Raw genomic sequence first — 13,312 nt, forward strand, 5'->3', positions numbered from 1 at the left:
GAGTTGGAGTCTTTTGGTGACAGTGATTCTTGAGTTTTTAACGACCGAAGTTACACAGGTGTTGCAGACAGTACTGCATGCTGCGTTCGGGTGTTTTCGGAAATAGCGTAATTACGGCATTAGTGCGTATGATTGACATGAAAACGTACACAACCCAACCGACCACAACAGGCGAAGTGAGGCCGGGATATTCTGTGACGCCAGAGTTTCCTAGAATTTGACTTAAAGGGGCAGACTGCGTAAGATAGGTGTCAGCATTACATGTAAAGTTCTTATGATTATGTTTCCGACTTCACTCTTTCTGTAACATGTACTGCCCATGACAACATTTTGCATCTTTAGTTCCAAAAAAAATCAGCAAACACACAACACTACAATTCTGGATACACATTGGATACAATTACATACCTTAAATAAAATTAAACCCACTGCTCATCTATGTGAATTATTTTGGTCAAACTTCAACCTTAAACATTCGGATGCACAAACTATTTGCATGATTCAAACCGGCAAGGACAGTTGCAAATGGGAGCACCAGAAGGCAGCAGCCGTGATGATCTTGAAATATTATCTGAATCATTCAGATAATAGATGTATGATGCCCATGATAGTGATATGCATTCATGCATATCACTATCATGGGCATCATACATCTGCATGGGCAGCTACATTCACCACTCGGGAAGCAATTAAGGGTTAGTGAGTATGTGCAACTGATTGGGAACATCTGGGCTCCTGCCTTCACAGATGTTTTACAGCAAGGTATTCATACATTGTCCCAAATGGAATCTTACAGAAAACAGTGTATTTGTAATGTCCTGAAATACGATCCTCTCTGCACAACTTCAATGCACCACTGTCACCTGAGCCTATATCGTCATTATTGTAGGAGCCAAAAAGGATGAGTACATTTTCTTGATGTGAAAAAAGTATGCTGCCAGGCTGTGGTTGGTATCAACCCGGCGATACAGTGGTAATAAATTGGCACCCGCTGATGACGTCATGGTCTTTCAGTGCCTGCACAGGGCGCGCAGCCTCAGGACGCCGACAGCCGAAGTAGTGTTTCAACATGTTTTAAATGAGTTACTTGTTCATTTGACACAGCGACAGTTACCGTCTGTCTTTGCTTTGAGTTGCCGCGGCATGTGCTTTACTTTTGTTGTTGTAGCGTAGTTTAACACACTCATACACACGTACATGTTAACCTTCGTTCATCCGCTTCATCTACTGGACAACAAACCGTGAGTAACCTGAATGGATGTAACTTGTTGAGCACTTATCTTGGCGATATTTCCATGGCTTAATGGACTTTAAGAAGGAAGCCATCAAAATGATGCCACGTTATTAATTACATTATATAATTAAAGTTGCAAATTCCGGTTGCAGTTTATAAGTTACAGGCTGTAAATGCGGATGATATCACGCTGCTAACTCAACAGACCTCACTCAGGCTGGACTTGTAGTTCAACTGAATGCCACGCCTGCTCAGCTTTCCAACCACTTTTATTCTTTATTAAATATGACAGTTACATGTATGCTGCAAGAATGACCTACCTACCAACCAAATATGCAAACATGAACAAAACTTGACCCATAAAATACAATTTTCACCAAAGTTGCAAACACAGAATTCATGGTTTCTATGGTGGTGTCACTCTGTCACATTTTTTCAATGTAAATAGCATTCCCATTGCCATTTTTATATTAAATTCAACTCACAGAAATGTGTTTGCATGCTGTTGTTTTTTTTTGTGAGATTTTTGCAAAAACAAGAAGTAACACAACACAATGTATTACCTCATTTAATTCACCACAGCAATAAAACAACATAGCACCACGTGTTTTTATATTAAAAAGAGCCTTATCTTGAAAAGTAGATCCCAATCAAGCATGCTGACATATTGCCGTTCGATCTAATCATCTTAATTGTTTTTTAACACGTCTGAAATCCATTCCCTGAAGGACGATATGCGTGTGTAGACATCAGGGGTCCTGGGGTTTCCGCATTGGCGTCCAGAGAAGGAGACGACGCCTGCTGCAGCTCCATCACACACCAACGGACCACCTGAATCCCCCTTTAACAGAAAAAAATATGCTTTGTTTGAAATGGCCTCTTTTTTTATTACCTGTGCTCAATATTAGTTGCTTACTGCACACCTAAAATAAGGTGCCGTCATTTTGCACCAGGGAAAAACAGATCTTTCTATTAACAAGATAATCTCCGATCTTTACAGGAGAAGATGTTTAGTGTGTCTCCATCTTTACACACAACTTCTTTTTAAAGGTTAGTTTGATTGCTCGATCGATGTCTTGCCAGTGCAATCTCTTACCGAGCAGAAGCCTTGAAAGACGCGGGCCCCTGTGCCACAAACCATAGTCCTGGTGATCGGAACACCTCTCCATCTCCTGCGACATGTCTTCTGTGGCAGGGCGGTCACGTTGACTTCCTGGAGCCTGTTTGGTAAGGTGCCGTTATCCCCTATATCCCCCCAGCCGGCTGTGATGCACCGACTGGATGCATTCAGCCGGCCCCTTTTCGGAGGGATCAGCTGCACTGCTTCAGTCAGTCGGGCTCCACTGCTGAGCTGAGATGAGGACATTAACGGTAGAAAAAATGTCATCTCAACATCATGTTGTGTGCTTTTTCTGCAAGCAAGAAAACACTATATACTCACTACATAGCAAAATTATGTTTATGTAATAAACAACAATTTAAACTGTCCTCACCTTTAGGAGCATGATGTCATTTGCATGCCCATCATAGTTGGGATGTGGAATGGATCTGACTGCACTGAACTCCTGCTTTGTAGGCTCATTGGCGGTCAGGGAACCAGCTCCAAGTACCACTGTATAAGGTCTAGAGATCACAATTGAATGACGATTGGACATTAGATATGCTCTTAAGGCCGGTAATAATCTCTCTTAACAGAAATCATTTGTCTGTCTCAAAGCATAATTTAAGTTTAAAGATACATTTTTCTATCTACAAATCACTGATTTGTAAGTACAGTACAACAATTGCAGAGACTTGAAAGTGAACATTTGTCAAAGAGTGCAAAGGTTTTAAAAATGACTCCTGCTTGAGACTTAGCTTCAGTTTGACAAAGAAATAAAAACAAATGTAATGTTAACTATGATGGATTACTTACGTCTGGCAAACTAAAAAGTCCCTGCAAGTGGATTTTCATACTGAATTGAAACAGGTGGCCGCGATATTAAAAAAAAAAAAAAAATCTTACATGGGTATCTGGCAATGTGCTGCCGTGAGTACGAAGTCCTCTCTCACCAGGGCTCCCCCACAGTTGTGGCGACCTCGGACTTGCAGCGAGGCCATGTAGGGGCGCGATTGCGGGACAGAATCTCTGCCTCCAACAATGTGAGAACCATCAGCTCCTGAAACACAAAAATCCTCATGCATTATTTGTTTCTCCAGGTATGTTTTTCAGGTTTGTAGTAAATGCAGAGGTATATGTCTTTGCTATGTATAGAGAGCTTACCATTTAGGACAAAGAGCAGCAGTAGCACGAAACTGGTTGCCATGGTCTCTGGTCAAATCCACACCTGCTACTCACAGTCTTGTCATTTTTAGAGGAGAAAATATCTTGCTTATCCTGTGGTCTTTATTGCTTCAGTGTGTTTGCTAACATGCCCTGAAGTCATTGGTGGAATTACAAAATATGTGGTTTTTAGATTTCCAAAACAAGGCATCATAGTTGATGCAAGAAACCGGTGGCGATAGAGACATAACCGCGGCCCACAATGCTCCGAGGGTTCAAACTGACATTTGTATCACCCAAAAAAATCCAACTACTTGTTTAGCAAAGGTAAACATTTAGGGATAAATGGTAGTTAAACTCCACAAAGGGGCAAAAAGAGGAAAAAAAGGGCCATATGTGTGTCTATATGTGGCAGATTCTTACAAAGTTGTGGTTTATTCCTAAATGATACTGCTTAGATTTAAATCTTGCAAAGTGTGATGAGTTATTTCGCTTTCCTCTTTTCATCCCATTGCATCACGTTGAGTGTTGAAAAGAGAGTTCTTAAGAAAGATTGTGGTTTTGGGTAATGCAACGTAGGCTTCTGCAAACAGCTGCTCTACCAGGCAACTGAGTCTCAGCTGTTTGGGATTGGGTGCATCAATTTTGTATTCACAGGTAAAACTCTATTAAGTGTTGAGCTCAACTGATCACTGGAGGAAGAACCTTTGCATTTGTTTTATTGACTTGAATATCATTTTATATCTCTTGATGAAGACCGTTACCACAGAAAGCTAAATAATACAGCATTTCAAATTGAGATTAATTTGGAATGACTATATATGGTCAACTTTCTTATGGAGCACTGAGGCTCTTTTGTGTGGGTCTGCTCAACAAACGTTTCTTTGAAAAGTGTGACAAAGTAGCTGAACCACAGTAACCACAGTTTCCATGTTCACACTGACACCAGACTCCAACATGTCTTTGAGTTAAATGTTGTGAAAATCGATCTTATGGACTGGGGATACTGCAGGCTAGAGACGCACATGCACAGCTGACCTTTGCCCTTGTTTCAGCTGAAGTGCCTCCTGGATAAGATAAATAAATAAATAAACATTTTTATAATATTACTGGTACTATTTGCTTTAAACACAATGCAAATATGTCCTCCGTCATATTGTAGGTGAAGGTGTACCGATTCTGCTGCATTCATATCTTACAGCTCATTTCTGCTTTATAACAGGCCCTTCAGCTCAGGTTACAAAGCCTTATACTAAGGAGACAGCTAGTAAATTAAATAATGAGGTTATGCTTGTAAAAGGGTTGAAATAGCTCTTTCTTTTTCAGTTGATTCACACATTATTTTTGTTCCCGCCAGGATGATCATGAGATTGGTTGCGTGTGTGCATGCGTCTGTTTGTGTGTGTGTGTGCGCGTGCATGTACGTCCATGACTGAATAAGCGTGCATCTCTGTGTCTGTCCACGGCTAATCTCGCATTCTGCTGAAACCAAACTGCATAATATTTTCGGGGTGCCCAATTATGGCTGCATACTCAAGGGCGTATGTGGTCGCAGCTTGACAAAACATATTTTATTGGCTGCCTGTTAACTCCTCACTCACTACTCTTAAACCGGCTGCTAGTGACAACACAGCTGAGGCCATCTGCTACTTTGCGCCCACAGTTGGAGGGGGGGGGGGGAATAACATATTGCAGTGTGTTTGGCTAACAGCTAAGACTTTGGACGGTATGCTTGGCTAACAGCTAAGGAACTACCAGTAAACATACTGCTGTACCAGCTCACTTTTATAGATTTGATCGGCGTGTTTGGCTAACCGCTAACAGCACCACCAGTACACACACTGCTCTACCGCGCTGCAACTCAGCTGTTGCTACGTGGCCAGACAGCTTTGTGAGTTTAATTTTGTTTTTGGCAAGAATGTATGAAGTGTCTTATACGACAACTTTGAGACAATAGTCTGGATTCATCGCTGCTTGATTTTGGGTTTGAATGAAGCGCGTTGGGGGGCAGGCCAGTGATGGGTTGTTTTCATTCAATCACACAGTGCTGCAGTGGTCATTGGAGACGCACCTCGCAGAGATTGTTTTTTTTTTATTGTTTCAAACCCACTGCTTCTGTAATTCTCTACATTTCAGTAAGTCCCTTAACGAGTGTCCTCACTGGCCAACTTCTGTGACCAAACTTCTTCATGAATATCTGCCAACACAAGCCAAGCTCCTGGAAAAAGATAGTGTTCCATAAAATGTGGTTTCCAGTCCAAAAAAGGTATAAACATCTTACATCATCTTGAAAATGAACAAATGAAAATACTTCCTCCTCACAGGGTGATTCTGCTGCAACAGGCTGGCTGTTGATGTTGCGTCTTTCAACTGTAACTACCCAGATGTACCCAACGTCTACATATCTCAAATTTCCTTCTCCGGATCAACCCATCCACATGGTTCTCTTAATTATTCAAGTCTGACCCCTTTTTTTTTTTTTTACAGCAGTTTGATCTTCACAGTTTTATTTCCATCTATTTTAATTTCCTGCCACATCTTACGGGCGATGCTATTTTGCAACTTTGCAAAGCATATACATCATGTGACTAATACATGTGAAGGAGCGAACTCAAACTGCAGGGCTTCAGTACAGTATTTTTATTTTATTTTTTTATCAAGAGTCACCTGTGACGAGCTTGAGACCTCGGGCAGACTGAACACGAGAGGATGTGTCCCCATCACCAATACATTTTACAAATGAATTCAGTCCATGCAGTTGTCTTGTGTATAAGATCAGTGAAGTACATTTTTGCAGCTTTAATTCTGTTGGTATGGTCAAACCAAATGAGTGATTGTAAACGGGTAACATGCTACCACTTTCTAATAAGGCACCCTTAATTCATGCTTTACAGATGAGTTATAAGGGTTAGGGTACGAGGTACAAATACTTATCACGTTTACGCTATCACGTTTATACTCCACTTGATTCACACGCTCAACATAACCATTATTATTACTGTTGTTTTTGTTCACTTAAATACAATTTGTGTTTTCTGATGACATTGTTAAAGAAGGAAATCAAACACGGTATTTGCAATAACCTTTTATTTTGAATTTCGGTCACACTGATTGAACGCAAAACCTCCATAGTACAGTGAATGTATGCTTTGCAAGATTTTCACTTGTAACGTTTGAGGACGTCATTGATCCAGGGAAGGTACTTTGATACATCGGTGTAGACGTTGGGTTTTTCTGGGTATTTACAGATGTTATCATTGTTGAAAGACACAACACCAACAGCCTTCCCGTTGCACACCAGAGGACCACCAGAATCGCCCTGTGAGGAGGAAGAGGCTTCATCAGCTTATTCATTATGTGATTTTAGAGGTTTGTAGCATTTCTATACCAGCTGACATGTTCTATTAACAGACAGAAAACCCACCTGACAGAATCCTTTCTCTGTGCCATATCCACCTGCACAGATAACATTGGCAGGAAGATTACCAATATGACCCCATTGCTCCTTGCAGACTTCCAGGTTGATGATGGAGACGTCCACCACTCTCAGATCATCAACAGCTGGACCACGAGTCTTTATAGCTCCCCATCCAGCCACCTTGCAGTTGTCTTGTGTGTTCATTTCAGATGTGGGAAGAGGAATTGTTTGCACCCGTCTGTTCAGTGAAACCTTCTTAGACAGCTGGAGACACACAACGTTAAAACTAATGCAATGTCTAATTTCATAACAATTGCTGGAATATGGAGCTGATAACAATAAAAAAGATGACTCAACAAAGTGATGTCACCTGGAAATATGTACTTACTTTGAGGAGCATGATGTCACTACCATTTCCAACATTTTCATAACATTTGTGTTTGTATTTTTGTTTAATGGATATCTTGTTGTCATCATTAACACTCTTGAGATTGTGGGTGCCAAGAACAACATGGGTAATGCCACTGAATGAGAGATAACAAAGGGGGTGTCAGTACATTTTCTAAAATTATAATGTACAATAATAATTTCTTATTTTTAAAAAGTTGGTTTATATATCTTGACATCTTTTTTTTCAATTGATTTCTAATTACATGATTTAAAGATTGCTGGAAGAGGAAATGCTACTCACTCGTCACAGTGTGCAGCAGTGAGCACAAAGTCCTCACTGATCAGGAACCCTCCACAAAGATGACCTTTGCTGTCCTGCAACGAGGCCATATACAGCATCGAGTTCTCCGGGGCTAGTTCCCCATTTATGATTTCACTCCCATCTGCTGCAAAGATAAGAAAATCAAAATGAGGTTAATGTCCCATTAAATGGTTGGAAAATGATAATAATACTTTGAGAATCTTACCGCTTCGCCCGAGATACGCCAGGAGAGGAAAAAGCAGAAATGTGTGCAGAGGATGCATGATGCCAGCAAGACAGCTGACCTGTCTCTCTTCTTGGGGCTGTCATGTAGACCCTTTTATACAGCTTTGCTGTGTTGGTTAGCGTGATCCTCATGTTTTATCTTGACTTTTAACCGCATCCTTTGTTCAATGTCTGTTTGCCAGTTTGCAACGTACGTTATCTTTGCATCATCTTGTTTTTTATGTTTTCTGATGTCTCAACAGCATGAAGCACTTTATGATCAGCATGCGATGACTTTCACACATTCGTTCACATTCTTCCTCTTTTACCTTTTATGTCATTCATTATTCACTTTTACATTTAGGACACTTTCAGCCTCTTGGTTGAGTTCATTCTCGGCCTCCTTTCTTCAATTGCTGGAAATGCTTACTTTAGATTTATAACTGCAGACTTTATGGCTTAGTAGAAAGTGAAATAAAATTATTAAAAGATGAGAAGATAAATTATGGCCTGTATGTAGAGATTAAAAATCTGGATTACAAACTGGGTATAGCCGGCAACTGCCCTGAACCTTTATGTGACCAAAGTCTCCAGGCTCACCTTGTAGCAGGTTGTTGTCTCTTATATGTAGTTTTAAGGCCTTGATTATTTCGGGATACATTGTTCTTAAATACATTCATATATTTATATATATTGTAAATTATATTAAATATATTTTGACATAAATCAAGCAAATGGCATTTACACAAAAAGACCGTCACTTTCTCTAACAAATTTGAATATTCAAACAAACGTGGGACATCTTTTTACATTTGAACTGTAATGACTTGTTTGAATTCAAAATGTGTAATGTATCAGCGCAAGAGACTATTTGAAGCAGTCTGCTAAAAGCAATTTTTTTGCCTCGAGGCACCCTAGTGGGTTAACCTTGGCCTGACTTTGTGTTAAACATATCCGACTATGCAAAATTCCAGTGGTGGGCCGTGTATTTTATACCTGGGCCTTCGGTGCTGTCCTACTACTGTTGAACCACCTCATTCCCAGCCATAAAATGTGCAACACTTCTACGACACTGTTAACCAGGAATACCGTTCGTAGTTGCTGAACTGAAAGTGGTGCACAAATCCTTTTCCTGGCTGAGTCAGGGCTGATGTCCAGCTTTTCTTGAAATATCCTTCTCCAGAAATACGTTTCTCTTCCTCCTTCAGCCATTGAGTGTTAAAAAAAACAAAGCTAGGTAAAATAAAATGAATCTACACCAAGCAAAATGCTAAAAATGTCATGTCAATGTCATAGCTTCTTACATATCTTTCAACTTGAACTCTTACTACTACTAAGTTCTGCTAGCTAGCTTCAGTTTCACAACAGCCACGCTAGCCCACTGACCAGTCACGCCACACGTTAATGCTGAGCCGCACGTTAATGCAGACGTACTTGGCTAGGCCACCCAGAAAGCTCTGGCACGTCAAAGAATACCCCCAACATGTCAAACTACAATCTGATTGGTTGACGACTATGAATCAACAATATCGTCCCCATTTACTTAAATAAACTGCAAATGGATTCCTGCAGGCCTTGGGCCTCTCCTCTTACCTAGAGACACAGAGGTGAAATCTGATTGGATAAAAGCTCTACTTAAAACAAGCTGCGCTGGAAGCAGAGCAACTGAGGAAGACAGGAGCTGTGCAATGAGATAATAAGCTAATGGGAAAAATAATTAGAATACATGTAGTGTATTTATGAAAAATTATTAAATTCTAAAATAGCTATAACTTTGTGATTCTGTTGAGCCCAGCAGAGAAGGCTTTGCTGGCCCTGACGGCCCACCACTGCAAAATACATGACAAGGACGTGACCTCTGTTGTCTTGTAACAAGTCCATGTACTGCACAGCATTAAGGTATTTTCCCCAATCATGATTCCAATCCTGAACTCCAAAAAAACAAGAAAGATATCGTAATTGCCTTAATTAATATCCCATTTGTAGACTAATAATCACATTTTGCAAATGTACTAATTTGAAGCATACATTTGTTCATTTATTCTCTTTCTTCTTGAGGTTCATCCTTCAGGCGCTGATGTTATAGTTACTGTTAATGAAACAACTTGCAGATCTGGTGGTGCAGCATATGTGTAATTAGTACGTGACGGATTGGTGCATGGCTATTTTCTTCCTTCTCCATTTTTTAGTTTTTGACAGTTTAAATATCTATTTTGTTCATTCTGGGCCTTTTTCGACCTTCTTGCCACCTGTTTGTGGAAACAACTTGATCACAGCAAGTCAACTTATGTTGCAGTAATCTAACCAGTGAAGAACACAAATACAACAACAATATCCTTTGGTGTAGAAATACTTGGCACAGCCCGCTGAAACATTTCTCTGAAATCTCCATCAAACTAGACTTACCACAGTTTCCAGGTTCAGGTTTGAGTTTCGTTCTCACGGTTATGAAACTAATGCTAATGACCACAAACAAGCACAGACCTAGACATAAAAAACTTGCCTTACATATGACATTATGTAATATATAGTATTCGGTAAAAATGCACTCTTGCTGTCATGTTTTGTCGTTCACATTTATTCATTGTCATTATATTGCATCATCCAAATCAAACTGCATCAGAAGCAGTTTATTGCCAAGTATGTGACACATGCAAGGAGTTTTGGCTTGGTGACTGCTGCGTGACAATAAACATAGTGCAATAGTAAAAGACATCATTTAAAAATAGTACGTTGAGACAAGAAAGTTATTAGAGTGACAAGTGTGTATTTAAAAGAGTAGAGTTGTGCAATAATTGTTGTGCAGTATTTGTCCTGAGGATGTAAGTGTCCGAGTCAGTGGGGGTCCCGGGCTTTGTTAATGAGCCCATCATACAAATCAAACGACATTGTTCAGCGTTTTTCTCTTCATAAATCTATACTCAGATTCAGTTCCCATATACATAAATGTAAGCTGTCGCTGTCTGGTTATGTCATCGGCCGTATTACAAACAACAATGAGACTTTATCCAGAGAGGGAATGAACAACCTTGCAGAGTGGTGCTCAGAAAACAACCGACTGCTCAACTTCAGTGAAACCATAAGGAGCTGATTGCTGATTTTTAGAAAAAAGGAGGCGAAGACGCACAACCCAGTCTACATCAAGGGAGCTGAGGTGGAGCAAGTTAGCAGCTTTAAGTTCAGCATTACAAACAAGCTGACATGGTCATCACACATCTTCACCCTGGGGAAGAAAGCTCGTATGGCTTTATTTCTTAAGGACACTTAAGAAGGCAAAATTCCTGTGCCAAGTTCTTGTCAACTTTTACAGAGGTGCAATAGAAAGCATCCTGACTGCAAACATTACAAACTGGCACAGGATGTGTACGGCACAGGACAGGAGGGCTCTACAGAGGGTTAAAACCGCCCAGAACATCATTGACACCCATCTACTACCAATCAACTACCCATCTACCCCAGCCGTCTGGAAAAAGATACGGAGGTATCAGCTGCCGAACCACCAGACTTCAAAACAGCTTCTTTCCTCTAGCTGTGAGACTCCTTGATTCATCCTCCGCGCTCCATATATATTATATAGATTTTTGTTGTTTTCTTTCCTATCGAGCAAATTGGGACTACAATCTAAATTTCGTTGTGCAACCCTGTGGTACAATGACAAATAAAAGCCTTTGTGACCTTGTCACCTTGTAATTATACTCAGCAGAGAAGGCCAGAGTCAGACCAAAGGGTTGCATAGTTTCTCTGCTTTTTGACCATTAGTGGGCGCCACTCCAACAGTTTATGTCACGTCTGCCCCCTGAAGTGCGTTACAAAACTCCCTCAGTCCAAGCCAAACAATGTGTCCGTCATCCTTCTGATAGGAGAGAGAGTTGTGTGATGCACATTCATCCTGAGGAACAGAATACAAAATTACACATACTGCATTAAACTTTCCTTGCACTTCAGTCAAAGAGAAAGCACTGATGAAGCAATGCAGACATGACAATACCTGACTACACCATGAAAGCATACTGATGCAAACTATCTGTAAGTTTGTGCTTACTACGTTGCTTGTGCCTCGGGAGGTAGAGCGAGTCTTCCACTGATAGGAAGACATGGCGGTTCGATCCCTGGCTACCCCCAGCCCGCATTTAGAAATGCATTTGGGTAAAATACTGAACCCCAAAGTATCAATGTACCTCTGCCATCAGTGTATGAATGAGTGTTTGAATTGGGTAAATGTTGGCTTGTGGTGTCAAGTGTGTTGAGTGATCGGAAGACTAGAAAGGTGCTATATAAATGCAAGTTTGTTTACCAGTCAGCAATTATTTTCCTGAAGGAATCGTTTTGTTACAAAGCAGGTATTTTTGTGCAGCACCCTGATCCAATATTGAATACATCATTGTTTCATTTGACATATGTTTTAAGTTATAAATGTACACATTTAAATATGGACTGACTCATTAATGTCTTTTGAATAATTAATTTGATTGAAATATTCTATGGTTAGAGTAGATTTTGAAATTGTCATGGCCTATGTGTCTTTATATTGGTGACACTTTTCATGTGGATTCAAATTAGCTCCAACATGCACACCCTCAATATGTTACCATGGACTGAGAACTAAAAGAATCCCAGTTATCCAGGACTCTACTCTTGTGGTCATTTTATTATCACGAGGGGACATGCCCTGTTGGTCATGTTAGTACATTTACGACTGTGTGCTTTGCATTTCCACGTGTTGCTCATATTGTGACATGTATGTTATTAATGGCCTACAGTTGTTGCTAAAATAATACATGGGAGTTTTAAGATCACATTGACAGTATATTTATGTATTTATTTAAGAGGATCCCCATAAGCTGATGCCAATGGTAATAGCTAGTCTTCCTTCAGTCCTACATCCAGTACATCATATCTATGATATACATACTGTAAACATTACAGTTGTGCTACATTATGTACATCACATGCATTATTAATTGTTTTACATTAAATGGATAAATCGGGTGTTATGAAGTGGGGTTGTATGAAGTACTTATCCATTGTTAGTGTATAACTCATAGATGACAGTTGGTACTCTCCCAGTGTGGAGAAACCCAGTTACCGCATGGAAGCAAAGCAATCTACTGCTCTCGACAGGGGCAGCGGCAACACATTTTTTAACCATCCACTTCTTATATACAGTCTATGCTTCTCACACTTTTCTATGATAATGATAGGAACATAAAGCTCTTCCAAATGATCAACAACTTGTTAAACCCAATTCAAAACACTTTTATTTGATGACTTGGAAGTTGAATCGTTGTACTCTGTTGTTCAATTGAGCTTGTCGAAATAACTGGTGAGGCATAAAATCAGAACGGTAAAGTTTAGATGCTGTGAGTGGCCGCGATAGCAATACCATTTTAATTAGGAAAGACTTAATGTAAAGAGATGCTTAAAGAGTAATTCAATACGTTTATTGACATAGTGCACAATAGGCAGTGTTGGGCTGTAGTG

At 40.1% G+C, this 13,312-nt stretch overlaps 2 protein-coding genes and 1 long non-coding RNA gene across 5 annotated transcripts; 1 reads left to right on the forward strand and 2 right to left on the reverse strand.

Moving 5' to 3' along the window:
* Positions 1-1,022: 1,022 nt before the first annotated feature.
* LOC116392679 (uncharacterized) lies at positions 1,023-7,463 on the forward strand. Of its 2 annotated transcripts, none has more exons than XR_004213346.1 (3): positions 1,023-1,241; positions 5,634-5,763; positions 6,962-7,463. It is a non-coding gene; the product is annotated as an uncharacterized LOC116392679 (long non-coding RNA). The 2 variants fall into 2 exon arrangements; XR_004213347.1 differs by having other exon boundaries at positions 7,010-7,463.
* On the reverse strand, positions 1,787-3,618 carry LOC116392677 (serine protease 57-like). Its single transcript, XM_031864376.1, has 5 exons — positions 3,498-3,618; positions 3,240-3,393; positions 2,728-2,857; positions 2,331-2,585; positions 1,787-2,075 (listed from the first exon to the last, which is right to left on the reverse strand). Exons 1-5 carry the CDS (start codon positions 3,538-3,540, stop codon positions 1,923-1,925), a joined length of 735 nt encoding a protein of 244 aa, XP_031720236.1. The 5' UTR covers positions 3,541-3,618; the 3' UTR covers positions 1,787-1,922.
* Positions 6,473-7,933, reverse strand: LOC116392676 (duodenase-1-like). Of its 2 annotated transcripts, none has more exons than XM_031864374.1 (5): positions 7,833-7,933; positions 7,607-7,751; positions 7,304-7,439; positions 6,922-7,179; positions 6,473-6,816 (listed from the first exon to the last, which is right to left on the reverse strand). In XM_031864374.1, the coding sequence occupies exons 1-5, from the start codon at positions 7,888-7,890 to the stop codon at positions 6,658-6,660; spliced, it is 756 nt and encodes a 251-aa protein (XP_031720234.1). In that variant the 5' UTR covers positions 7,891-7,933; the 3' UTR covers positions 6,473-6,657. The 2 variants fall into 2 exon arrangements, with proteins under 2 accessions (XP_031720234.1, XP_031720235.1); XM_031864375.1 differs by having other exon boundaries at positions 7,607-7,748; positions 7,833-7,930.
* Positions 7,934-13,312: the final 5,379 nt, after the last annotated feature.

This window comes from Anarrhichthys ocellatus, unplaced genomic scaffold (assembly GCF_004355925.1).
Source record: "Anarrhichthys ocellatus isolate YVR2014 unplaced genomic scaffold, GSC_Weel_1.0 scaffold30, whole genome shotgun sequence".
NCBI classification, from domain to species: domain Eukaryota; kingdom Metazoa; phylum Chordata; class Actinopteri; order Perciformes; family Anarhichadidae; genus Anarrhichthys; species Anarrhichthys ocellatus.

Bases quoted from the DNA above. Each gene is read 5' to 3' on its own strand.
- LOC116392676 (XM_031864374.1), bottom strand. From the start codon at position 7,890: ATGCATCCTCTGCACACATTTCTGCTTTTTCCTCTCCTGGCGTATCTC. The intron at 7,440-7,606 runs GTGAGTAGCATT...TCTCTCATTCAG, and splicing joins ACTGCTGCACACTGTGACGA to TGGCATTACCCATGTTGTTC. The intron at 6,817-6,921 runs GTGGGTTTTCTG...TCCTCCTCACAG, and splicing joins CAGAGAAAGGATTCTGTCAG to GGCGATTCTGGTGGTCCTCT.
- LOC116392677 (XM_031864376.1), bottom strand. From the start codon at position 3,540: ATGGCAACCAGTTTCGTGCTACTGCTGCTCTTTGTCCTAAATG. The intron at 3,394-3,497 runs GTAAGCTCTCTA...TTTGTGTTTCAG, and splicing joins GCTGCTCTTTGTCCTAAATG to GAGCTGATGGTTCTCACATT. The intron at 2,858-3,239 runs GTAAGATTTTTT...TGTGATCTCTAG, and splicing joins GCACATTGCCAGATACCCAT to ACCTTATACAGTGGTACTTG.